General features: G+C 41.4%; 2 protein-coding genes across 4 annotated transcripts; one reads left to right on the top strand and one right to left on the bottom strand.

Moving 5' to 3' along the window:
* Positions 1 to 1,193: 1,193 nt before the first annotated feature.
* LOC138951999 (acylphosphatase-1-like) lies at positions 1,194 to 8,978 on the bottom strand. The gene is made up of 4 exons (XM_070323575.1): positions 8,871 to 8,978; positions 4,960 to 4,976; positions 3,344 to 3,453; positions 1,194 to 1,995 (listed from the first exon to the last, which is right to left on the bottom strand). Exons 1-4 carry the CDS (start codon positions 8,926 to 8,928, stop codon positions 1,881 to 1,883), a joined length of 300 nt encoding a protein of 99 aa, XP_070179676.1. The 5' UTR covers positions 8,929 to 8,978; the 3' UTR covers positions 1,194 to 1,880.
* A 21-nt stretch (positions 8,979 to 8,999) lies between these two features.
* Positions 9,000 to 26,606, top strand: LOC138951997 (acid phosphatase type 7-like). 3 transcript variants are annotated; one of them, XM_070323572.1, is made up of 13 exons: positions 9,000 to 9,079; positions 9,599 to 9,715; positions 15,629 to 15,835; positions 17,375 to 17,557; positions 18,418 to 18,443; positions 18,798 to 18,895; positions 20,989 to 21,057; positions 22,058 to 22,172; positions 22,619 to 22,732; positions 23,121 to 23,249; positions 23,926 to 23,997; positions 25,604 to 25,741; positions 26,262 to 26,606. In XM_070323572.1, exons 2-13 carry the CDS (start codon positions 9,613 to 9,615, stop codon positions 26,412 to 26,414), a joined length of 1,407 nt encoding a protein of 468 aa, XP_070179673.1. In that variant the 5' UTR covers positions 9,000 to 9,079; positions 9,599 to 9,612; the 3' UTR covers positions 26,415 to 26,606. The 3 variants fall into 3 exon arrangements, with proteins under 3 accessions (XP_070179673.1, XP_070179674.1, XP_070179675.1); XM_070323573.1 differs by lacking the exon at positions 9,000 to 9,079 and adding an exon at positions 9,124 to 9,146; XM_070323574.1 differs by lacking the exon at positions 9,000 to 9,079 and adding an exon at positions 9,248 to 9,370.
* The last annotated feature ends 372 nt before the right edge of the window (positions 26,607 to 26,978 follow it).

Here is a 26,978-nt window from a genome sequence, read left to right as displayed (position 1 = left end):
ATTTACACACTCACCGCTTTTGAACATCCTTGGTGCCCTACGTAAAGAGCGAGCAATTTTCAAAGAATTAATTTTGCGGATTGTCTGATAACAAAATCGGACGGTGCGTTTTGGCGCTAGACATAACTTTTAAAATCTAAATAATAAATTGACAGCTTGTTACACAAACATTCTTAAATCAAAAAAGAATTCTTTTTTCATCAAGACAAGATCAGTACAATTCGAAGTTTGAAAGTTTGATAAAAGAAAAGCCCGGAAGCAGGGTCACGCAAGGTCGTGGTTCTAATGGCAGACGACAGTAATGCCTATCGCCAGTTCCCCTGAACAGTCAAAAGCCATCGCTAAAGTTTGTGTGAATCACAGCCGTTTGGTGCGTTTAGATTCAGAGGTACATAATAACGTGCTATTGCAGATAAGCTAACAGCGAGTCGCACTGGAAATCACAAACTGACGACTACATTGTGAAAAAAAGGAAACTGGATCACACGGGTTCACAATGGCTCAGGGGTAAGATAAACCACTTGAAAATAAATTCTTGGAAAATTGCTCGCTCTTTACGGAGGGCACCTAAGATGTTCTCAAGCGGTGAGTGTTTAAATGAAAGGGTGTTTGTACTGTGTGTAAAAAGCCTGACAGTATCTGTGATGGTTTACGGGAGGCTTACTGTGCCTTTAAGATAGTATCGGTATTGTGGTCTGGGGGTCAGTGTATTGACCTGCCATGTCTCTGGCTACAGATTCAATGTCAGAAAAACAAAGAGAAATGTACGACATTTTCAGTCAGCTAACGTACATGTGCAGAATAGTAGGTCCCTGTCTTACCTTCCTGTGCACAGCATGTGCGTATTCAGTGCAAGATCACATACCCACCTGTCCACAAGCAAAATTTGCCCTGGCATCCAGTGGTACACACACACACACACACTGACTCTCTCTAAAGCCTGTCCTTAACTGGACGAAGTCGACTACGCGACGTATATTTTGCAAAGCTGGTCGCACAGAGCTTTAGCACAATTTTCGGTAAAAAGACTTTGTGAAGTCTTCGTGCAGTCGACTTCGGGCTCAATTAAGGACCGCCTTTAAGGACAGGTTGTAAGAAAAGGTGTATTCCTTGTGAAGTAAAGTTCCATTATCATCATCTCTCTCTCTCCGACTCTCTCACACACACACACTCACACAAGGTACAAAGACAAAAAACATTCATAATTTAATTCAAAATTCAATTAAATACATTCTGAATTCCTTTTCATTAGCAGTCTTTCTATAACTTATTTCAAGCACACAATTGCTCAAATATTCATCACTAAGTACTCTTAGAACAAAGTACATTAATGTAATCATTATCACACAAGCACCATCTTAGCTACAGTTTATATGCCAAGCAAAATGCAATGAGTGACCAAAAGGGTACATTATCAGTACTCCTTCATTAAACTACAAGTCGCCTCATAGTTTCCTTCAACATAAAAAAGGATGTTCTGTTACTTTATGGTCAAGACTATTAACACCAAAAGGGAAAACAGAAAGAAAGAGGAGGTAGGGGATGAAAGAGAGAGGGGGGTGGTGTCTGCCAAGAGGCAAACTACAGATACATTCAAGCATCTGCATAAGTGTATAAATGCCACAAACTACACAGCTACATGTCAAAATACCTGCACAAGTACATTCATAAATGCTGTAATAAAATTTAAAAAACACATGTTTTTCTGTATTCCCTTGAGATTCACCATTTAAGAGACAGAGCATCAAGTACATTCATAAATGCTGTAATAAAAAATTTAAAAAACATGTTTTTCTGTATTCCCTTGAGATTTAGCATTTTTCAGACAGAGTATCAGTTCACTGTCCTTGTTAAAATATGTCACACCACACTGTAGAAGATTATTTTGTAATGTCAAAAGAGGAGTATGAAGAACTACTGAGTTCTCTCTCATTCTTGAAGTCACACTTTGTGATCTTTGAACTTGGACTTCCTTTTGTCCTGAGCCAGATTTTCCTGAAACACAATGCAAGTGGGCTCCAGAAAATATTTACTTTGCACACACACGCACGCACGCGAACGCACACACACCCACACCTTTGTTAAAAAAAACGTTGCTGCAATAAGTGTTACATTTTTGTACCATCCATTTCCTTCACACAGACCTTTCATTAACCTTCACCGGATCACGCGTTGGACTACACAGTCCAGATGATGTGGGTCGTACTTTCCAAAGAAGGATTCAACGTAAAAAGTATGGGTCGTACTCGACCCACGCAATCCGAACAGGGATAAACATTTTGCCGCCTCTTTGCAGAGTATGGGTCGTACACGACCCACGCCATCCGAATAAGGATAAACAACGTAACATTCCTTACGTAATTCCATATGGGTCGTCCACGACCCACATCATCCGTACTGTGTAGTTCAAATTACGTCATCGTTTATTTGTTTGTTTACAAAGATAATCTTTCAAAAAATGGGCGATGGAAAGGTCGTATGGTGATTAGAGATTACATGAAGTCATAATTAAAAACTCCAAAGAGTTTCAGAGATAACGTTGATTTTGTGATGCTCTGGGTCGTCCACGACCCACGAAGTACGGTGAAGGTTAAAGACAATTAAAGTACAGAGAAAGGATTTAAAGTTGACTCCTTCCCTTCATTCTTCAGCAATCCTGTTAAGGTTGCTCATTTAGACTTGTAGCCAGTCAGAACTATAATTCTTATTTGGCTTCTCTTTCCTCTTCTGCATTTGTGGGCTGCCACTCACACACACACACTGGTGGGCACGAGTCTGCTTTTATGTGTATGGCCATTTCCCCCCTCCATTTAGGTAGTCATACTCTATTTTTGGAGGATGCATGCTCTGTGTTTTCATGTTTCCATAACCAACCAAATTCTGATGTAAGTTACAGGATCTTTTTCGTGCAAACTAGGCCTTGTGCGTTTGTGTATGCACAAAGAGGAATAAGGCACTAGCAGGTGCATGTATGCACATAAGTTGGGTGATCGAAAAAATCTCCATTCTTAACCCACCAGGAACTCTCATTATATGGGTTACAGGATCTTTTTGGTAAGTACTTGGTCTAGTGCATTTGTATACGCACAATGGGGAATAAGGTGCTAGCAGGTCTGCACATAAGTTAGGTGATCAAAAAAATAATCTCCATCCTTAACCCACCAGGCTCAACTGGGTTTCGATCTCCAAACCTTCAACATGGAAGGTCGACATTCTTACCACAAGGCCATTTCACCCATCATCTTGCTTATTCAAACTTTTTTGCCCGTCGATCAAAACTGAAAACAAACTCAGCACGCATCTATACTGCAGCAATATGCAAGATCAATGCAAAATGTCTTACAGTTTTTCGACTTTGTCGGGTGGGCCTTGCATAGTTCCCTTGACAGTCTTAGTTTGTGTGTTCCTCACCCAGCCAACGACACCCAGCTCGTTCGCTGTCTTTTGGGTATGCTGTTAAAAACAAACATGACGCAAGATTACACTAATAGTATATGAAATCAAGACCAACAGGAATCAAAACTGTATTCACTTTTGTTATTCTTTAGAACAAAATGACCCGCTCCCTGCATTTGAGTCAAATTAATGCAAGATTTCTCTGTTACTTTTTAGTTCAGTTATAACCTCATGAGTAACCTTTACATAAAATATTAATATTAACAATAATATAATAACAAAATAAAAAAACAAGAAAGGTAAGTAGTTGGAACGTTTGTTATTGACAAAACAATATGTTACAGTCACAAATATATCGACATAACTGTCTTTTAAGTGCACAGACAAACAATGAGTAAACAACACTTAGCTTGCCGCTTGCTAGAAAGTCACAAGCGAATGAATCAATATAATTACAACAAGAAAGAGCTTGCAATTAAGGTGATAGTCAAATGGATGTAAGCAATTGATTCAGATTGTCTATTTTGGAATGTACGTACCACAGGAGCTTGTATCCAATAGCCGGTCAATCATTATTTACTCCTTATTCCATACAGTCTCCTTAAATAGACCCTATCGGTATTCCAAGCTCTCGTAATCTCTCGCAAACTTCAGAGCATAGCAAAGCATGCGGTACAGCGATCTCGTGCGAGCTGCATAAGCCAAGGTTCGAAGTTCTCGCGATGTTCAAAGCATAACAAAGAGCGTGTCTCGCGAGAGCTGCTTAGATACCGAAAAGGTCTATAGTAGTAGTAAGGGTAAGCATGCAGGAGTAAATAATTATCGACCGGTGGTTGGATACAAGCTCCTGTGGTACGTACCACGCAATTTTCACACATGCATGCATATATACATTTTTAGGGCTCACCATTCAGTCATGTTATCTTCTATATATATATACACAAGAGGTATGATAAAGTGAGATTAATCTGATCAGTTATTTCTCATTGCTGCTTCTGTCACACTGTCTGAAGGTGAAAATATGACCTTGGATTCAAAGATATTGTACTGTGATCATAACAGATATATATGAGCTAGGTGTTTAAAACCTGTGAGCCTACCATAATGATGACTGAAAATATGAAGGAAAGAAGTGCAGCTCTGAGCCGTTACACTGATCAATACTTGACAGTGTTCTATTAATTGGAGGTTAGACTTTCACAGCAAAGTCAAGATTCCAAGGCCATGGCAAGAATATAGGTTCAAGAACAATATCATGTGCAAAGGGTTGATAAAAATGTGCAATGGTCGATTATCATAATGTGCGAGCCATCCAATAAGAACAGCTGGAAGATTGCTGTAAGGCCACCCATAGCAGGAAAAAAGTAAGACCCTCCAACATGCTGAACACAAGCTAGCTAGCTAGGGTCCCACAAAGCTGTAGGGTATATTTGTGGGGGTCTTGGGATGGTCTGAATGCAATATGTCTCTGGATAGCTATCATTTAATTATTGATTTATCTATCTATTGAATAAACATCAACTATCTACTGTCTGACATTGATTAACAGTGTATGCTTATTACCTTTCTAAAGAACACACCTGCAACAGAAAAAAAGTACAGACAAGTAAAGCAACGTGCATTTCACTTTTAGATTGCAAACAGACACACGCACACGCACACACACACACACACATAAAACGCGCGCGCATTTAAACACCAAACGCGTACATAGACACACACCAAGGCGGAGAGAGTGAGATGAGGGCCCCAAAGGGTTTAAAATCGTGATCGTGATTGGCGTTTTTTGACCTTTCTGTGACCGTGATTGCCGAAATTTCCATTTCTGTGATCGTGATGGGACTTTGCCCGTGATCCGTGATGACAAAAAAATCAAGTCTCGTGATCGTGATCGTCATTTGTTTTCGTGATCGTGATGGGCATTATTGCAAAGCATTTTATTTTCAACGTACATTTTTCACAGCTGTATCACTCTATGATCCTCTATTCGTCAAGGAGCCAATCCCGATTGAAGGAGAAGCAACAACACATTCAGAAATATGATTTTGACAGCGATTGCTTCCCTTTAAGAGAACCAATCACACAAAAAAGAGATCCAATCAGAAGGCAAATTGCAAAAGTCTGCCAAACTTCATCCAATGGAAGGGCTTCGTGCAAAAGTTTTGAGTGCATTCAGTCAAATTCGAATTCGAAGATCAACAAGAAGAGCAAACGCTCGATCGAGTCACTTTCGCAGTTCTGAATATTATATGAGGCATCAGATGGACAGGAAGAAATTGCTATTCACAACACAATACAGATGTAAATAATTTGATGTAAAGAATAATCCTATAAAGTTTGAATCAAATCCGATGAATAGTTTCAGAGATATGATATTTCAATTTTTTTCCTTCAAGACATACCTGTGACCTTGAAAAAGGTCAAAGGTCACCAAAGCAGACGTCAAAGTGTAGAGGTCACTGGGAGTCACGTTCACATAAAATTTGAGCCCGGTCACTTTTATAGTTTCCGAGAAAAGCCCAACGTTAAGTTGTGTGTTGCCGAACAGAAAAGGCTAGTTATCTCCCTTGTTTTTCTGATAACGTTCGTAAAAGGCTACAGATGTAAATACTTTGATGTAAAGAATAATCCTACAAAGTTTCAATCAAATCCGATGAACTTTGTCAAAGATATAAAATGTCTAATTTTTCCTTTGACGCTGACCTGTGACCTTGAAAAAGGTCAAAGGTCAACGAAACCATCGTTAAAGTGTAGAGGTCATTGGAGGTCACGACTAAACAAAATATGAGCCGGATCGCTTTGATAGTTTCCGAGAAAAGTCCAACGTTAAGGTGGTGTCTACGGACGGCCGGCCGGACGGCCGGCCGGCCGGACGGCCGGCCGGACGGCCGGCCGGACAGACTAACACTGACCGATTACATAGAGTCACTTTTTCTCAAGTGACTCAAAAATGGCGTGCAGCGGTACTGTCATCGAACTTCTGTTATATTTTGTGGATTCAAGCCAGACCAAAGCAGGCGGCGAGAATGCCTTCCTTGGTGGAAAGGTCAGGCTACGGGTCGGTCTTTCCGAAGACGAAATATCAAGGTATGTTGCTCTATGACTGTTCTGAATGTAGGCAAAGATCTTGAAATTTGTTCAAGATCTTTGACTTTGAGTGAGATCATTGACATTGTCGACATTGCCACGTCCGGCTGTCACTCGCTCAGTGTGACCTCGACTGACTCGAGATCGAGTCTGCGTGTAGCCAAAACCGAAACTAGAAATGTGTTGTTCATCCCAGCAACGTGGACACGCTTGGCATAGATTCTAATTGTCGCTTCTTTGCATTAAGCTTGGATTTATTTTAGCGCCTGTAAACTTTAATATCAACAATGGGTTAAATTCAGAAACAATGGCGGGGAGACGTGCCAGTTTGGGTCACTTGATCCTCATGTCAAAGACGATCAAAGTCATGTTCGTTGGGGATTTTGTCAGGCATGCTACTTTTCCGGTAATTGCCGGAAATCCGATAAAGCCGTTTTCAAAATCCGGTAAAGTCAAATCAGTTATTCCGGTGAAGTTGAAAAGTTTCCGCAAAAACGATCCGTGTGAATATCGCGCAATGCGACCGGGCGCCGGTCTCAATGAAGCCAGCGCACAGTAGTGTAGTTACACCCCCGGTATAGGGGTGTGTATAGGTTTCGCTCGATGTGTTTGTTTGTTTGTTTGTTTGTGTTCGCATATAGATCTCAAGAATGAACGGACCGATCGTCACCAAACTTGGTGAACAGGTTCTATACATTCCTGAGACGGTCCTTACAAAAATTGGGACCAGTCAAACACACGGTTAGGGAGTTATTGGTGGATTAAGATTCTACAAGGACTTATAGAGGCACATATTAATGGTCAAAGGGAAATAACCTTCTCAGTTGGTGGCAGTGAGAATGGTTATTTCCCTTTGACCAACGGGGGTCGGAGGAATTTCTTGTTTTCACCAGTTTGGAGGTGTGTTGAATGGTGGTGGGGGGGAGGCTAAAATAGGATTTTTAACAAGATCACAACACTATTACAGCCCTGAAAATGATGCCCAGAATGCACCAGATTGCACAGATTTTAACCGTTTTTTGAAAAAAATCCGGGGGGGCATGCCCCCGGATCCCCCTAGTTGGCTCGCCTGCTTCGCAGGCTCAGCTTGTGCGCTTCTTTCAGGTAAAACCATTTTTGGCCTGTAGCATTCCTGTTTGTTTTTCAAGGACCTGAAACCAGGCGATGGTGTACCTCAAATTGTATGGCAAAGTTGAAAATAAAGAACACATCACACATACATTTACTTTAATTTCAATCCACCCAATAGTTTTTGAGAAAATGGGTTTACAAGCTTTAGCTCTGGAAATGTGATATTGTGCAAGTATATATTCATGTGTGTGAGTGAGGGTGTGGGAGTTGAATGTGTATGAGTGGAGAGAGAGAGAGAGAGAGAGAGAGAGAGAGAGAGAGAGAGAGAGAGAGAGAGCACCCATTGCACCTCGGTTCGACCGAAGCTAAGTTAAGAATAAATTCCTGTTGTGCAGCGGGATAAAGTATTCCCTCATACCTCGGAGATATACCTTCACTCGCTCGCAGCGACGTCACGTGACATTTTAGATGGTGGAAAGAATGCTGTCGCTTATCGGCACTGGGTGCAGTGCCTTTGTAGTGCACTTGCACTAGAACGGCACTGGGTCCAGTACCCGCTCCGGCGTCGAAGCATTTTCCACTAAAAAGTGCACAAAATTTGACCTATTTCGTCGCCTATAGGGGACGGAAAGAATGTCATTTCAATGGTGTGATAACGTTCTTTCCGTCACGTGACGTCGCTGCGAGCGAGTGAAGGTATATCTCCGAGGTATGAGGGAATACTTTAACCCGCTGCACAACAGGAATTTATTCTTAACTTAGCTTCGGTCGAACCGAGGTGCAATACCTCGAGAGAGAGAGAGAGAGAGAGAGAGAGAGAGAGAGAGAGAGAGAGAGAGAGAGAGAACAATAAAAACAACATTCTTGTCACTGATTACAAATCGTGATTATGTATTTCTATGTGTGTATGAAAGAGAATTAAAAAAATAATAATAAAAAAGTGCAACAGTTCTCACTTTGTGTTGAATAAACAATAGATAAACAATAGATCCAGAGGAGGCGAATTACTGTGTGGTTGTGTTTACTTTGACACGTGCTTTCTGTACATGCAACTTTTACCGTGACCGTGATTTGCCACTGGTGTTCGTGATCGTGAAAACAACAATCAAGGTAACTGTGATCGTGAAAGCTAAACTTTTCCTTCCCGTGATCGTGATGATACCCCCCCCTTTGGGGCCCTCTAAGATGACAAGGGAAAATCTTTCAGACACAAATACTAGACTATACTTTCTCCAACATCAATTATTGCAATTAAAAATTAAAAATACAACTTAGAAGAAACTCTGGCATGCAAATGCCTGTTGCATCATTATTACCTTGTACTTTGCCGAAAACTTCAAAGTCTACCGATAGCAGTTTTCTGCCAGATGCCATGGTGGATGTAAACAAGTCTGATGCGGAAGAAACTCCGCCTCATTGGCTAACTCTCTTACAGCCAGCCAATCGTAGGGCCGAATCGTAGCTACTGACGAATTGTGAAGGGAAGCTACTCTGTGAGGCAAAAGTTTGTTACCAAACAGTTAGGGTAAGGAAATGAATCGAGACAAAAAATAGGAATATCATTCGTTTTTCGCGCAGTTGTCTATTTTACAGTACGACCTTTGTTGTAAAGCGATTAACGCTTTTAATAAAGGGAGTACCAGGTGGGAAGTGACATACGAGTCTTGTTAGAAAGAGTCATAGTACAGATCGACTTTCAACGTCAAGTTTTACGCACTTTCGATCATGTGATATGGGCTTGACCAAGTTCTAATTTTGGGGAAACTGGTTTAATGGAGTAATCTGTTATTGTGATTGTGCTGATAACAGATATGAGGTAGAAATAGTTTCAACATTGGCATGTTTCTTTTGTTCCTCTTTACATAGATTTGCGGTCACTACATATACATGTACTAATGTAAAATGCTATATCAGTATATATGCACCACCCAAGAACATGTTTATGTAATTTCTTATCAGTAGGTTGCTCAAACCCCCTGCTAGTGGACTCGCCTTTGTTTTAAAAGGAGTTTATGAATTAGCAAGCACATCCTTTTTGTTATAGGTGCTTGTAGCGAAATGAAGCGAGCAGGCCTTCTTGTTCTTCTGTGTGCCCTGTCAATATCATGGGGGCACCCAGCTGTGTTCTACCAGCCAGAACAGGTCCACATTGCATATGGAGGTAAGGATTGATCCATTTTATTTATACAGTTCAGTTGCCTGAATTTCATACAGGAAGTGTTCATTCTTAATGAACTTCCTGAATCCTCCACATGAACACAGTTATAGTCTTGATATGGGTTGTTACCTGAAGCTACATACAGCAAATATATTACTACATATACAAATATTTAGTATTCTGTTTTTTGTGTGTGTGCTGAATATTTAATATTCTTAGTTGTACAACTATATTATTTATTATCCCAACAAGACTGCAGTTTATTCCCTTGGTGTAACACATTAAAAAAAACCAGTGGAAATGAAATTAAGTTGAAGTGTTAAAAGTATTTAGTTAATAGATCTATTACACATGATACAGAACACAGTGAAAAGATTAAGTTTACTCGTATGTATTTTTCCCCCTTGATATTGTGTTCATAAATGTTTATAGCTGATGTCAAGAGCCATTGCCAGGAAAATCACGAGCTATTGCTCATGGGCTGACTCTTAAAAAAATGACAGCATGATGTGTAAATAAATAAAAAGACAAGAACAGAAAAAAATAAAGAAGCTTCTTTCAGGAATTACAATTTACAATAGTTGTAAATTTAGCTTCTTGTTGTTGGACCCACTGACACGTGACAGAGCATTAAAAGTTATCCACTGACTGACATTTAAGGCGGTCCTTAATTGAGGCCGAAACCAACTTCATGATGTCTTTTTATCGAAAATCACAGTGCTAAAGCTCTGTGCGGCCAGCAAACTTCACGAAGTCGACTTCGCCCAGTTAATGACAGGCTTTATAGGTGAGGATGAGTGTCAACACACTAAGCGAAATTTCTTAGCTTGAAGATATGAGATAACTAGCCCAGTAACTGAATTAAAATTGAGTTCTACAGATAAGGCACAGTACATGAAATTTGGCAAAAAAGGATGAAATTATATAAATTAGACTATCTGTTGTTCATTGATTCTAACAAAATATAAGTCTTCTCACTAACTTAATCCCTGTCCAGTGTAAATCCATCAATGTATGTTTAGATGGAGGGGATTGTAAGTTTTATCTACAGAAGAGATCGAATTCGGTTTAACATTTCTTGAGAAATATTACCCGTGTAAATAGATATCAGTATCAATCAGAGATTGTTTGCTACTTTTTCCAGTTAGCAAACATAGAACTTTATGTACATGTAGTTGCTTTTTAGTTGCACAAACCCTGCTTAGAGGACAAAACAAGAACAACAAGACATGTAACTTTAATTCCATAGGTTCATCTGCACCCTATTAGTACATGATATATACTGAACTCCAAAAGAAACGCAAGTTAAGAGTTATTTAAGGTTTTGTTAAAATTCATGCACTAAAGGTGGGTTTCAGGGGAAAATTCTGCACGAGCATGAGTTAGCATAGTGTCCTGCAGGTAGCCTGTGAAAATCACGTGTGCAGCGCCCAGAGTGCGCTCTCTGCAGCGTGCTGAAGATTGAGACTGTTTTTCGCTCGCGCAGCCCACACAAAAGCTGCCAGACTGGATTTTTTTCGTTAACAGTACTCAGCTCACACAAGGAACAAAAACCTGTCTCCGTCCACTGTCTGAAATCAGCCATTTGTACAGTAGAAGCATGCCAAGACTGAGCGCCATTGACCGGGAGAGAGCAATCGGGCAATTGCAAGCTGGAAATCGCCCAGCTGCCATTGCAAATGTCATGGGCGTGGCAACCTCGACCATCTGTCGTCTGTGGACCTGATTCCAAGCCAGCGGCAGCACCCGGGATGGCGCTAGAAGCGGACGACCTCGTGTGACTACTGCTCGCCAGGACCAGGTCATCTACTGTCAGCACCTGCGCCAACCGTTCCTCCCGGCTACAGAAACCTCCAGGAACACCGTTGGAACCCATGGCGCTCCCATCTCGGGCACCATGACACGACGCCGGCTGTCAGCCAACCACCTGTACTGCAGGCGCCCTGCTCGCCGCACATTGCTTACTGCACAGCACAGGCAGCAGCGACTGCAGTGGGGACATCAACACCTCAACTGGAACCAGCGGCAGTGGCGGGACATCCTTTTTACGGACGAAAGCCGCTACTGCATCAGCCACGCGGACGGCCGCATCAGGGTGTGGCGAAGACGCAACCAGAGGTACGCCGCCAACAACATCCTGCAACACACAACGCCTGGGGAGGCCCCAGCGTCATGATCTGGGGTGGGATAGGCCTCAACCGTCTTGTGGGCCCCGTGGTCTTCCAAGGCATCGGCCCTGGGCGCGGAAACGGCGTGAATGCACAGCGGTACACAGGGATCGCGCTAGCTTTTTAAAAAACGCGTAAGTCATACGCAACGAAACGAAAAAAACGCGTCACGGACCAATATTTTTGCGTACTACGAAAACACGTACAGACACAAACAAAACACGCACGAAAGACTTAAAGACACTCCTTACCTAAATACGGCGAGTTTTCCTGTCGAACTTCGCGCACGCCTGTCGAATAACACCCCTGCTGTCTCCAACCTTCGGGCCTTGCGAGTTTGTTTCCCGCTCTAATACGACTAGACACACTTTTCGCCTTTTGGAAGCGCGAGATGGGAGAGCAGCTAATGTCTGTTTCATTATCCGACAAGACATTATCTGGTAATACCCTCGTTACGTTCGTTTGCGATACTTCGATGCAAAAAGAAACGGACTTTAGTTTTGACGCGCAGATTTCATGTGTGTCGTCACTTCTCGAGCCCTATAGTCAGTTTCAGGATCGGGTGATTATTAAGTCAGAGCAAAAGCGCTGCGTGAAGACAAGAAAAAGTTACAATATTTTTGCATATGGCTTACGCGGCGCGGCGAAAAAAACGCGTCAGCGACTTTTAAAATGCGTCAAATACGCAAAAATCGTGCGTAAACGCGATCCCTGGGTACATCAACCAGGTCTTGGGACCCACAGTCGTGCCGTACTTCCAACTCCACGGCAACCTTACCTTTCAGCAGGACAACGCTCGCCCCCACACCGCGAGGGCCACCACGGCCTTCCTGCAGCAGAACAACATCAGGGTGATGCCCTGGCCCTCCCTGAGCCCGGATATGAATCCCATTGAACACTTATGGGACATTTTGCAAAGGGAGCTGAATGCCTTCCAGCCGAGGCCAACAACCGCACCCCAGTTGGAGCAGGCCATCAGGCAAATCTGGACCACCATCAACATGGCCACTGTCAACCGCCTGGTGGGCTCCATGAGAGCCAGATGTCAGGCCCTTGTCAACGCCAATGGGGGACACACGCATTACTGAGCCTGGCGGTGAGAACTTTCTTTCGGTAACGTTGTTTTGTTAGTGACAATCAAAGAACATTGCCCCAAGATGCTTTGTACCAATTTTCGTGAAATTCGTTCGATTCGATCTCGTCAAAATGAAATGCCAAAGAATGAGATTACATTTCTTGAAATTTCCACTTGCGTTTCTTTTGGAGTTCAGTATATATACAGTTCAGAGATACCGTACTTAGGAGTGCTAGAGAGGCACATGTGAAACAGCATGAACTCTCTATCCCTTTCTCTCTGTTCATTGTTTACATGTCTGTCTTGTATAATTTTTGTCCTCCCACATAGAATATTACCTCTACCTGTCCCAATATAGGCCAATTATTGAGGACATAAAACTCAACTAGTCTCTCTCTCTCTCTCTCTCTCTCTCTCTCTCTCTCTCTCTCTCTCTCTCTCTCTCTCTCTCTCTCTCTCTCTCTCTCTCTCTCTCTCTCTGTCTCTCTCTCTCTCTCTCTCTCTCTGTCTCTCTCTCTCTCTGATACAAGTCGTTGTGGTAAGTGCTTGTATTTATTTTAGGCACCACAGTGACACAGGTCATCTGCAGTGATTTGTATGTTAGATAGCTGACCCCAGCACCTGCTGAAAGTGAAACAGATGGCATCCACTTGTGTACCATTGTGAATGCTGATAAGAAAGTTGGACACAGATAAAAAGATACAGACATTTAATGACAGGTAGTATTTGATAGATTTATATCATTTATTGTATTTTGGGGGCTATCCAGTGCTGTTCTGCAGTCGGGTTCATTGACTGCTCATTCATGTACAATGTACTACAGTGACCCCCCCCCCCCCCCCCCCCCCCCCCCCCCCCCCGCTTTAAGACTCCCTCTCATTTAAACCTGATTGTCTCAGATTTTTTTTAATGTTTTCTACTATACAATTTTCTGTGTTTGGTTTACATCCGTACACTTTATTGCTAATGCAAATTCTAATGATAATTTATTCCTGGTAGTGAAAGAAAAAAGAAAAAGAAAATAGGTCGGTATTTGTGTGAGACAAAGAGTAAGGCAAGGACAGGAACACTCAGTCAACAGAAGCAAAAGTTTTTGGGCCAGGCGTATAAAGCACACCTGTCTGTTACGGGTGTCAAAATGACATCTCTGTTGATGAGCAAATTCAAAAACCCTACTGGTGTCTGGATTGAATATAATCACTGATAATTTCTATTCCAGGGTTAGACATCATACCTCAGTAATTGTATACACATTAGGTGTATACTACATTCAACCTTAGCTCTCTTTATTTTTCTTCACAAGTCACATACAACCACGCGTTCTCTCTCTCTCTCTCTCTCTCTCTCTCTCTCTCTCTCTCTCTCTCTCTCTCTCTCTCTCTCTCTCTCTCTCTCTCTCTCTCTCTCTCTCTCTCTCTCTCTCTCTCTCTCTCTCTCTCTCTCTCTCTCTCTCTCTCACGCTGCCATGTTCTATTTACCCATAGAACATTCTTTCGACGCTGACATCATTCCCTTTTTACGTCATTCATTTCGTCATACAATCATCCATTCGCTCGGCTTCCTGGCGAGTGGGCGAATACTGAATTTCATGAAGATAAGTTTTGTGTGATGTTTGTTTGTTTGTTCACTTAAAAGACCGTTGGGTCGATATATTTGTGACTGTAACATAATTTTGTCAATAACAACGTTCCAACTACTTACCTTTCTTGTTTTTTTATTCTTTGTGTGATATTTGTTTGTTTGTTCATTTAAAAGACCGGTGGGTCGATATATTTGTGACTGTAACATAATTTTGTCAATAACAACGTTCCAACAACTTACCTTTCTTGTTTTTTACATTTAGTCAAGTTTTGACTAAATGTTTTAACATAGAGGGGGAATCGAGACTAGGGTCGTGGTGTATGTGTGTGTGTGTGTGTGTGTGTGTCTGTCTGTCTGTCTGTCTACTACTGGACCGATCTTTATAAAATTTTTCATGAGAGTTCCTGGGTATGATATCCCCAGACGTTTTTTTAATTTTTTCGATAAATGTCTTTGATGACGTCATATCCGGCATTTTGTAAAAGTTGAGGCGGCACTGTCACACCCTCATTTTTCAATAAGATTGATTGAAATTTTGGCCAAGCAATCTTCGACGAAGGCCGGACTTTGGTATTGAATTTCAGCTTGGAGGCTTAAAAATTAATTAATGACTTTGGTCATTAAAAATCTGAAAATTGTAATTAAAAATATTTTTTTATAAAACGATCCAAAATTACGTTTCTCTTATTCTTCATAATTTTCTGATTCCAAAAACTTATAAATATGTTATATTCGGATTAAAAACAAGCTCTGAAAATTAAAAATATAACAATTATGATTAAAATTAAATTTCCGAAATCGATTTAAAAACAATTTCATCTTATTCCTTGTCCGTTCCTGATTCCAAAAACATATAGATATGATATGTTTGGATTAAAAACACGTTCAGAAAGTTAAAAAGAATAGAGATATAGAAAAGCGTCCTATCCTCCTCAGCGCTACCGCGCTTTTCTGGATTGTCAATTTCAGTGCCTTTGTCACGAAAATGCAGTGCGTACAGTTTCATTCTGTGAGTTCGACTGAGCTTGACTAAATGTTGTATTTTCGCCTTTCGCGACTTGTTTATTCTTTATCTCTGTTGATGTTTTTCAGACCCAGATGACCCGTCACAAATGTTTGTGGTCTGGAGCACTGCCAATGACACCACGACCTCCATGGTTCGCTACTTCGCTATGGGGTCATCCAAAGTCATGATCACCGAAGGTGTCAGTCGCAAATTCACCGATGGCGGTGAATTGAGGCGCGTGCAGTACATTCACAGGGTCAAGCTCACAGGGTTAACACCTGGACAGAAATATCGTAAGTGTTTTTTGAGTCACTTGAGAAAAAGTGACTCTATGTAATCGGTCAGTGTTAGTCTGTCCGGCCGGCCGGCCGTCCGGCCGGCCGTCCGGCCGGCCGTCGGACGGCCGGCCGTAGACACCACCTTAACGTTGGACTTTTCTCGGAAACTATCAAAGCGATCGGGCTCATATTTTGTTTAGTCGTGACCTCCAATGACCTCTACACTTTAACGATGGTTTCATTGACCTTTGACCTTTTTCAAGGTCACAGGTCAGCGTCAAAGGAAAAATTAGACATTTTATATCTTTGACAAAGTTCATCGGATGTGATTGAAACTTTGTAGGATTATTCTTTACATCAAAGTATTTACATCTGTAGCCTTTTACGAACGTTATCAGAAAAACAAGGGAGATAACTAGCCTTTTCTGTTCGGCAACACACAACTTAACGTTGGGCTTTTCTCGGAAACTATAAAAGTGACCGGGCTCAAATTTTATGTGAACGTGACTCATTGTGTTGTGAATAGCAATTTCTTCCTGTCCATCTGATGCCTCATATAATATTCAGAACTGCGAAAGTGACTCGATCGAGCGTTTGCTCTTCTTGTTTTCTTTGTTTTTTTTCTCAAGAATGTCACCAAGCCCTGGGGTGTTGTCAGGGATAAACTTTTGGTTAAATCTTTACCTTCAAGTGGGAAAGAGAGAAAGTTGATCCAACACTTGATAAAGTGTTTTAAAAAAAAAAGTGATTACAAAAATCAAGAAGCAAAATTAGGGTTTTATGATTTTATTTTGTGGTAAATCTTGCATACTGTGTTTCTGCAGTGTGTGCATGTGTGTTTATGTTTGCTCACATGCGTTTGCATACGTCGTCGCTGTAATTCACAAACCTCGTATCTCAATTTTGCTGTTTTGAAACGGAAAAAAAATGTTTTGAAAAACCACCGCTTCAAATATACCTTCAATTCATGGGTTAATATTTTCTTTAAAACAGTGCAATACCATTCTTAGTGTGTGTTAATGTCAGTTATTAATGATATTCCATTCAATCGAGAAAATATTGAGACATTGGAGGGTTTTATATGAAGGAGTCATCCAGAAGTGGTATATACACTTTTTTTTTATGCAAGCTAAAAATACAACAGCAGGAACCCCGTATCTTTCATATTATGACTTAGTTTCCGTCAAAGTGTGGCACGAAACCCTCGTAAGTTTAACTTGAGCGTGTTTTTTTGCTGCTCACTTGAAAGAAATGAAGATACGAGTTTTCTTCTCAAGAACTTTTCTTCACTTTAGAAAGCAGTTGGAGCTACAAGCTTTTATCATCACAAGGGCAACATAATAAGGGAGCTTACTATTGTTTTAGTTCCGAAACCTCCAAAATTGAGATACGAGGTTTGTGAATTACAGCGACGATGTGTGTCTGTGAGTGCGTTGACAACAACAAAGAAGAAATGATCTGGCAGTTCCATGTTCACCACCAAACTGTGATGTCACTTCCTTGGGGATAGTTCCAGAGTAGTCCTAATTTCTAAGAATGAATCCTGTGTTTCAGAGTACACATGTGGCAGCACTGAGGGATGGAGTGAAATGTTTTCTTTTTCTGCGATGAAGAGTGGCACCAACTGGTCTCCTCGCTTCGCTATGTACGGAGACCTGGGTAACATCAACGCTCAGTCGCTGCCCCGACTGCAGCTGGAGACCGAACAGGACAAATATGATGCCATCCTGCATGTTGGTGAGTTGATGCATTCTGATTACATCGCTCAACGGCTATTGCCAGTATATCTCTCTGACCGGACGCGAAACTCCTGCGCGAATCTATCAAAACAAGTTATCTCCCATATGTTGTTTGCGACCCGTGTTCGCGAGACGAAAATAATTGCAGATTGGCCGACTTCGACAGTGATCTCCGTTCTGTTCTTCACAGTTATGATAAAGACATCGTTCTAAGGTCAAAATAAGTCAAAATTTTGGGACTGCTGACGAAAGGAGACCGTAATATATGGTTGCATCTCTACAGAAAAAATCGTCTGCTTCAGCGAACGCCGAAACCAAACGGTTAATTATCACGTGACACTTTTGCCATATTTAGAGTTGTTTCCACAGTAAATACAGCCGCGAAAAAATAGCTCCCTTGAAATTGTCTTACAAATCAATTCCTTTGTAATTTAAAAATTACACAACACCATGAAAAATCATTATCGACGATCGCGAATCTGCTTATATCCATAACACATTACAAAAAGCTCTAAATATGTAAAAAAAATCGGTTTCCTTGCCAGACAAGGAAACTCAAGGCATCCTGTCAGGGAGAGAATGAGCCGAACTCATTTTGACCTGAGGTCAGGATGGAGTTGATGTGCAATGTGGAATGTGTGTACGTGTACATGCTCTTGTGGTGCCTTCAATGTGAGGTCCCTTCTGTGAGAGGACCTCTCCCAAGAAAGGCCACGTTCTGTTGTCACTTTGTTATATTATATTTGTCTGTCGTGCTAGTGTGAATGACAGTGAGGATCCATGTGCTGTCATACTTATTTTGCCTTTCCGTGCAGACTGTTGGGGGAAAGTATTAACCTATGTTCTTTTTTTTTCCAGGTGACTTTGCCTATGATATGAATGTGGTAAGTACAGAATTTTTGCCTTTCTTTGCCCGGAAGTATAACTTCCCAGAGAAAACAACATATGCTGGCAAATAGCTGTTACCATTGACCACGCAAAAGTTTTTGATAGTTAAGAAAACTAATAACTCAAGTCACAAAGAAAAAACATTGTTCCTTACCATGCCTGTTCAAGTTTGGACTGTGATTGAACTGATTTTGTTCTAAATTTGTATGCAAAGGACAGGCTTTTGATTGTGTTCAAAACTGCAATTGAATTCATGAGTGAAAGCAATGGTTCCTTACAATGCCTGTTTGAGTTCTGACCTTAGCGGTGTCGAAGCAGACATTTTGGACCTTTTTTTGTATTCGTTACAGGACAACGCCAGAGTGGGAGATGAGTTCATGAGACAAATCGAGCCCATCGCTGCACACGTTCCTTACATGACTTGCCCTGGAAACCATGAAATGAAATAGTGAGTGTGCATCTTAGCATTTGCTTGAGGGGAGCGTGAGGGAGGGAGTTTGAAAAGGGCAGAGGAGTATGTTCTTATTGATTCATTGATTCATTGATTCATTCAGTCATTCCTTTGGTTGTTTGTGTGTGTGTTGGATCATTTATTTATTTATTATTCTTTTGTGTGTGTGTTTAATCATTTATTTATTTATTATTCATTTATTTATTTATTCTTTTCTTCAGTGTTAGTCATACTAATGTATACGTCTGAGCACAGGCAGTTGTTTACTTTTCATTAGTGGTAGGTACGGGTAAGAAAAGGGCCTAGGGGGAAAGCTTTACACAAGAGTAAAATGTCACTGCAAGTGTCTTTTCTTTTGTCTCTTTGTGTCATTTCTGTCCTAAAACTTCTTTTTACATTTAGTGAAGTTATGACTAAATGTTTTAACATCGACAGGGAATCAAGACGAGGGTCGTGGTGTATGTGTGTGTGTGTCTGTATAGAGCGAATCAGAGATTCTACTAGACCGATCTTCATGACACTTTACATGAGAGTTCCTGGGCAATACACTACCGCACTACAGCAGTCCCTGCAATGTACGGGGGCGGCGTGAGCGGACACCTGACATGTACGGACACATTTGCTCGGCACAGAGTGTTTTCCTTCTATATTTGCCCCCCCTTAAACGGACAACTGCAAAACGTGGACACGGACACTCATTTTCGGTCCCAACAGCAGGTCATACCTCCAATGTACGGACAGACCATCGTCAAATTTTCACCACAACAAAATCGATAACAGAGCAGTCCGGCTCTTGGTGCAAAGATCACAGCCGCAATGGCGTGACGACAGTCACTGGTAACTTGAGTGCACCTGTACCCATCAGGAGGGGGGGTAGTTTTGGTCAGGAGTGGAGTACATGCGAAGATGCCAACATGAAACTGCACTGTGCTCTTTATTCTTGTCTGTTGGACGTAAACAACAGAAACCACAGTCAATGAAGGTCCTGAGCGAAAGAGAGTGAAAAACCGGCCACAGTTCTCAGCATCGTGTGTCTGTGTGTAACCTCTTTCATTGACAAGATACTCTTGTTTCCCCTCAGCCTTGACCAGTGAGTCGGTTGCCTAATCTGTGAACCCTTCAGTTGTCCTCTGAGTGAACAGTTGGAGCTGACCTCTCTGGCCACAGCCCAACAGTACATGGCTGGAGGGAGTGAGAGAGAGAGGGTGGGGGGGGGGGGTGGAGGGGTAGCTGGCTAAACTCTGTGGGGTGTCCGGTGTCACTGCATGTCAGCAGGAAGAGCATTGGAGAGAAATAGAGAGGTGTACTCTTCCACACAATTTCCAAGCATCAGTTGTCACGGCTTGGGGTAGGCATTAGTTTGGACCTAATATGGGGTCCAAGGCATTAGTGAGGGAGAGTGGGAGCTGTGTTATGTACAGTGTATTTCCGACTGAAGAGTGAAAAGTCACTGCCATGCCACATGATCGGCATGCAGTCAATAAAGCCAGACAAGATGAAAATAAATTACATGATTATGACATGCAGCTCTATCTGCTGCTATTTATTCAAACTGGGTTTCAAGCTTATTCTTGCAAAGCATCTGCACACGCTCCTCTGTGCTGTGTTTGTGTGGCTGCTTTCTTATGTCAGTGCATGGTGAGTGTGCCTTGAGGATTTATTTTATCTCTTCTTTTCAACACTTTTCATACAAATCATTTTTACAGAACGTTTAAAGAAGTATTAGGAGTTTATTGTTTAGTAGCCACAAGAAGTGATTAGCATAGACTCAATCCTGTTGTTTGTGTGTCGTGTATGGGGGAGGGGGTGGTGTGGTCACCCCTCCCGTGACCGGACACCTGCAATGTACGGACAGTTTTGCTATGGCCCAAGGGTGTCCGTTCATGAGAGGGACTGCTGTATTCCGACTTGTCAATTTCTCATAGTTTTGCATGTGAATAGTCAGCGATTTCCTTCTTGCAGGGATTAGCGAAGCAGTATTATTTTCTTGGTGAAAACATGCAGTGGGTTCAGTTTCATTCCGTGAGTTCGACAGCTTGACTAAATGTAGTAATTTCGCCTTACCGACTTGTTTTTTTATTGTTTTTCAGCAACTTCTCCAACTACAAGCACCGCTTTGTCATGCCTGGAGATGAGCTGAGTGACAGAATGTTCTACAGGTTAGAAGGCATTAGGTTATTTGACATTTAGACACAGCGCACATCATGTGTGTGGGCGGGGATGTAGCTCAGTCGGTAGCTCGCTGGATTTGTATCCAGTTGGCCGCTGTCGACGTGAGTTCGTCCCCACGTTCGGCGAGAGATTTATTTCTCAGAGTCAACTTTGTGTGCAGACTCTCCTCGGTGTCCGAACACCCCCGTGTGTACACGCAAGCACAAGACCAAGTGCGCACGAAACAGATCCTGTAATCCATGTCAGAGTTCGGTGGGTTATAAAAACACGAAAATACCCAGCATGCTTCCTCCAAAAGCGGCGTATGGCTGCCTAAATGGCGGGGTAAAAACGGTCATACACGTAAAAGCCGTGGGAGTTTCAGCCCATGAAGGAACGAACAAACATCATGTCTGTGCAATGGAACCCCCCTTTTGAAAGACCTCAAAGAAATCTGAGAAAATCAGGTGTAAAAAGGGAGTGAGTCTTAAAACGGGGATAAATTTACAGACGTTATTAACAGAAAATTGGAAAAACTAGGGTTTTAAGATGGGTGTTCCATTACAATTCGAATGCGTGCTGCAGTTGGTAGGCTTTTTCAGTAAAAGGACTTCATTTGAATCAAAGATACATTTTGAGCTGATGATTTTGTCTTTTTTTTAATGAGACCTATTACTTTCAAATCAAGTGCTGAAAGATGCTTTTGAGGAACCTTTAAAAAAGCCTTACCTGCCTCATCCCTTCCTCAGAAACAATGCAATACAATAATACATGTACTTTATTATCTCAAAAGAGAAATGACAAAGATGGCTTTGTAATATGTACTGTATCCTGATGAGTTGAGTGAGATGAAGAACTGTTTTTTGTTAAAACAATTTTTTTTTTATGTATATCTGTTGTTGGTTTGCAAGAACATACTGTACTGTATTTTAGCAAAAAGCTGAGGCTTAATTTATGCAAGTGTTTTCACGTAAGCATAATGCGGAATTGTCTGTTCTCATATTTCAGCTTCAACATCGGCCCAGCTCATATCATTTCCTTCTCATCAGAGTATTACTTTTTCATCTACTATGGAATTGTTCAGCCCATTGAACAATACCGATGGCTGGAGAGGGATCTTGCAGTGAGTATTGTCAAGGATTCAACGTTGACCTTATAAGTGTTTTGATGCTACAGTGATATTATTGTGTCGAGATGACTGAAGAAAAAATTTTATCAATTAGCTGCTCTCAGCTGGTGTTCAGAATATTTTTCACATAATTATGTGTGTCTCTTGTTCCTTATTTTATGTCAGTATGTAAGTTGAAGCGTTATGTTGTTTTTCCAAAAGAGTAAGGTGACTCACTTAACTAATTATCTCTGTGTATTTCTTTAATAATTTATTCCCTTGTGGCTGTTGAAGCAGAAGAATCTTTCAGAATGCAAACTGTAAATCAAACTACATGTGGAAAACTTGCCTTGAGCAAGAAACTGTTGTAGATTCCTCGTAACACAAATTTGATTCTACTTTTTAGTTGCACATGAAAAACAGACAGGGGACACCTGTCACGTTGTAGCTTACATTTTCAGGAAGCCAACAAGCCTGAGAATCGTGCAAAGCGCCCCTGGATCATCACTATGGCACATCGCCCCATGTACTGCTCCAACGAAAACAAAGATGACTGTACCAAAAAAGAAAGCATTGTAAGTCACTTCAGTTTATTGGCTGTTCTTCCTGAGCCCTTTCTACCTTGGTTTCTTGTTTTATTGCGCCTTTTTCTTCTTCCTCTTTTTCTCCTTCTGCCTCTTTTCATCCTCCTCCACCTCCTCTTTCCTTTTCTTCTTTTTCCCCCTTTTTTGTGTTCTTTCTTCTATCTTCTTCTGTCTCCCCTTCCACTCCTTCTTCTGCCCCCCCCCCCCCCCCCCCTATCCTCTTCTTCCTATACCTCTTTCTTTTTCCTCCTCCACCTTGTTTTATGTCCTTTTTCCAGTGTACTATGATATCTTTTCATCGCATCTGTCAGCTGTCTTTCCAGCTATTGTTGTACTTCAACCTGCCTGTTTTTAAAAAAAAATCCATCTTTGTTTTCAGATTCGAACTGGCGTCCCCTTCCTTCACTCCCTGGGACTAGAGAAGCTGTTCTACCAGTATGGTGTGGACCTGACATTGTGGGCTCATGAACACTCCTACGAGCGGCTGTGGCCTGTCTACGACAGAAAGGTTAGGAGAGAAAGATTTCACACACACATGCAACCGTGTGTGCTGTGTCTCAAGCCTGTCCCTGACTGGGTGAAGTCGACTTCAGGCTCAGTGTACAAAGCTTCAGCACTGAGTTTTCAGTCAAAAGTATTCGCGAAGTCGACTTCATGCTCAGTGTACAAAGCTTCAGCACTGAGTTTTCAGTAAAAAGTATTCGCGAAGTCGACTTCAGGCTCAGTGTACAAAGCTTCAGCACTGAGTTTTCAGTCAAAAGTATTCACGAAGTCGACTTCAGGCTCAGTGTACAAAGCTTCAGCACTGAGTTTTCAGTCAAAAGTATTCGCGAAGTCGACTTCAGGCTCAGTGTACAAAGCTTCAGCACTGAGTTTTCAGTAAAAAGTATTCGCGAAGTCGACTTCAGGCTCAGTGAGGGACCTCATTCAGGGATTGTGTGTGAAGAGGTTAGGTTGGAAATTACTAAGTATGTTCTGGTTGGACCTCAAACAAGAATTTACTCATTTAGAGAACTTGTTCCATTCCAAGTAAGCATTAGCAAAAGAAGCGCAATATAACTCAGTTTTGCTTTATTTGAGTTACACATTGATGTTTGAAATAAGGAGACTGTTTTATTTTTTGTGCTTCATAGTGAATGTGGAGTAAAAACATTTTCCTTTAGCTTTTCTAAATCATTTCACAGGTGTACAATGGAAGTGCTGCTGAGCCTTACACCAATCCTGGAGCCCCTGTGCATATCATCACTGGATCTGCTGTGAGTGAATGTATTATTATCAGTCGTTTATCATTCATGTGCATTATTATCAGTCTTTTATCATTCATGTGCATTATTATTGGTCTTTTGTCATCCATGTGCATTATTATCAGTCTTTGATTGTTCATGTGCATCATTATTAGTCTTTTGTAACCCATGTGCATTATTATCAATCAATCAATCAATATGAAGCTTATATAGCGCGTATTCCGTGGGTACAGTTCTAAGCGCTTGTTGAAGAGTTGTCAACACAGGACTAACACAGAAACTAACATCTACAGACGGACACGAACCCTATCACACACTAGCAAACCCTGATAAACATACAACAAACAACTGTTTAACAACAATGTACACATCAATAGCTAGGTCCAAACAAAATAATATTAAACACAAAGAAAACACCTCTCACAGAGCACAGCATAAGAATGTCTTTTGGGGCACAACACATCACGTCGAACATGAAAGTCGCAGCCAGCTACGGGAAGAACTGAGTCTTCAACCTACTCTTGAACTTGTCAAGAGAGGTGCTCTGGCGAAGCTCAAGCGGCAGGGAGTTCCAGACGGAGGGGCCCGCGGAGGGAAATGCACGCTGACCAGCAGATGCGAGTTTCGAGCGAGGGATGTGAAGGCGGAGTGGGTCAGCAGCAGAACGAAAGGGACGGTCGGAGGGCTGGGTGTACAGGTCCAGGGAGGATTGAAGGTACTCGGGAGCAGAGTCGTTGAGACACTTGTAGACCAGAGTGGACAGTTTGTAGGAGATTCGGGTGTTGACAGGGAGCCAGTGCAAGGAGCGAAGTAGGGGGGTGATGTGGTCTCGCTTCGTCTTCCTCAACGTCAGCCTGGCAGCAGCGTTCTGGACTCGTAGGCCATGAATGGATGAGGCCAGCCAGAAGGGAGTTGCAGTAGTCCAGACGACTGAAGATGAGGGAGACAACCAGCTTGACACAGGCGTCGTGGGTGAGGTAGCGACGGATGGAGGCGATGCGTCGTAGGTGGAAAAAGCAGGTCTTGATGATGAAGGAGATGTGTGTCTGCATGGAGAGAGTGGAGTCGAGAAAGACGCCAAGGCTCTTGACAGCAGGGAAGAATGGAACAGTCGCTTATCATTTATGTGCATTATTATCAGTCTTTTATCCTTCATGTGCATCATTATTAGTCTTTTGTAATCCATGTGCATTATTATCAGTCGTTTATCATTCATGTGCATTATTATCAGTCGTTTATCATTCATGTGCATTATTATCAGTCGTTTATCATTCATGTGCATTATTATCAGTCGTTTATCATTCATGTGCATTATTATCAGTCTTTTATCATTCATGTGCATTATTATCAGTCGTTTATCATTCATGTGCATTATTATCAGTCTTTTATCCTTCATGTGCATTATTGTTAGTCTTTTGTAATCCATGTGCATTATTATCAATCTTTTGTCTGTTTTTACTTGCTGTTTAGTTTGCTGTGAATGTAATTTTATTTGCTGCAGTCTCGATGGTTGAACAATGTTTTGTTGATGATTTGATGTTTTTATAAGGGAGAGTAACATCATTTGTTTATGTATTGTTTTGTAAATGGTTTTTACTGGGTTTCTTCCCTTGCCCAGGGCTGTCAAGAGGACCATGATAAGTTCATCAACAACACTGCCCCTTGGTCAGCTTTCCGCTCTGATGATTATGGCTACACACGAATGACTGTCCACAATGCATCACATCTTTACATGGAACAGGTCTCAGATGACAAGGTAAGTTTCTGGCGTTTGTGATTTTGTTGAACTTTTTTTCTGATCTCACAGACTACTTGAGGCGTCAGTCATCTCTTCTTATGGGAAACTTTGACCATTTTGGATATATTCCAATTCTGAGAATTTTGATGAAAGGCTGATGTTTTGTAGTGAAAGAAATTACTGCTTGCACATTTTCTGGGTAGTCTGAAAACAATAACTTCGCTCAGAATATACAAAATCCGGAAATAATTCTGTTCGGTTTGTATGGGTTGTAAAAGAGTTAATACTCTTGCTTTTAGTGAGACAAGCTTTCCACACGTGCTCCTTGTCCACATGTTTCAGTCACACCCCTCGCTACTGATTAGCCTATAATGTCTTGTGAGAAAGTTTGACTCAATAAAAGCAAGTGTATCCACTCTTTCAGAACCCATTTAAACCTAACAGAGTTATTTCCAAACATCGTCTAGAACAATCACCAGTCATACCATTTAGTGCATCTGTATACATTTTGTTTCAAGATTTTACTTGGCTGTTGCAGGGTGGCAAGATCATGGACAGCTTCTGGATCAAGAAAGACAAGCATGGCCCTTACCCCAACAGAGAGTGGCGCGTGCCTGACAGTGACAAGTTTCAATTTCACCAAAAGAAAGATCGGTACACGCAGTTCTCCATAAAGGAAAATGGATTGTAAAACAACAATAAAATGGAAAAAAGATTAATGCTGGATGAGAAGTGGCAATGTCACACAGGGTAGAAAGGAGAGTTATGTTCAATGAACAATGGAATGTTGGTATTAATCGTGGTCTAAGGGATTTTTCATTTTGAAGAACTTCTGTAGAAGGTTTTTAGATGAGAGAAGATATTTTGGATTGTTTACTTGTATATTTCTATTTCGTCAGACGTCTCTTTGTTTCCCTCTGGCTTACTTTTCTTTGCCTTAAATACAATATTAATTCCTTCTGACTTCTGTGTTTTTAAATGGAACACGGAGTTGAATTTACCTGAACTTGATGATGTAAATGTATATATTTTGAGTCATTTGTGGTCAATGCACCCAGATTTTACATTTGTACACTATTTCACAGGGCGCTGTTGTATGACTGAATGATTGATGGATGAACTGGTGGTAGGTTTTAAGCTGACATTATTTGTTTATTGTTTTCTTTTATTGCCTGTGTAATGAATATTTTTTTGTACTTAATTTGGTCAAAATGTGTTTATGGTCAGTGTTGGTGTACTGCTGCTGTGACATGGA

The sequence above is a fragment of the Littorina saxatilis genome, linkage group LG17 (genome assembly GCF_037325665.1).
Source record: "Littorina saxatilis isolate snail1 linkage group LG17, US_GU_Lsax_2.0, whole genome shotgun sequence".
NCBI classification, from domain to species: Eukaryota; Metazoa; Mollusca; class Gastropoda; order Littorinimorpha; family Littorinidae; genus Littorina; species Littorina saxatilis.
This window is presented reverse-complemented; position numbering and strand designations above follow the sequence as displayed.

Bases quoted from the DNA above. Each gene is read 5' to 3' on its own strand.
- LOC138951999 (XM_070323575.1), bottom strand. From the start codon at position 8,928: ATGGCATCTGGCAGAAAACTGCTATCGGTAGACTTTGAAGTTTTCGGC. The intron at 1,996-3,343 runs GTAAGACATTTT...ATTGTGTTTCAG, and splicing joins CCCGACAAAGTCGAAAAACT to GAAAATCTGGCTCAGGACAA.
- LOC138951997 (XM_070323572.1), top strand. From the start codon at position 9,613: ATGAAGCGAGCAGGCCTTCTTGTTCTTCTGTGTGCCCTGTCAATATCA. The intron at 21,058-22,057 runs GTTAGAAGGCAT...CTCATATTTCAG, and splicing joins AGTGACAGAATGTTCTACAG to CTTCAACATCGGCCCAGCTC. The intron at 23,998-25,603 runs GTGAGTGAATGT...TCCCTTGCCCAG, and splicing joins ATATCATCACTGGATCTGCT to GGCTGTCAAGAGGACCATGA.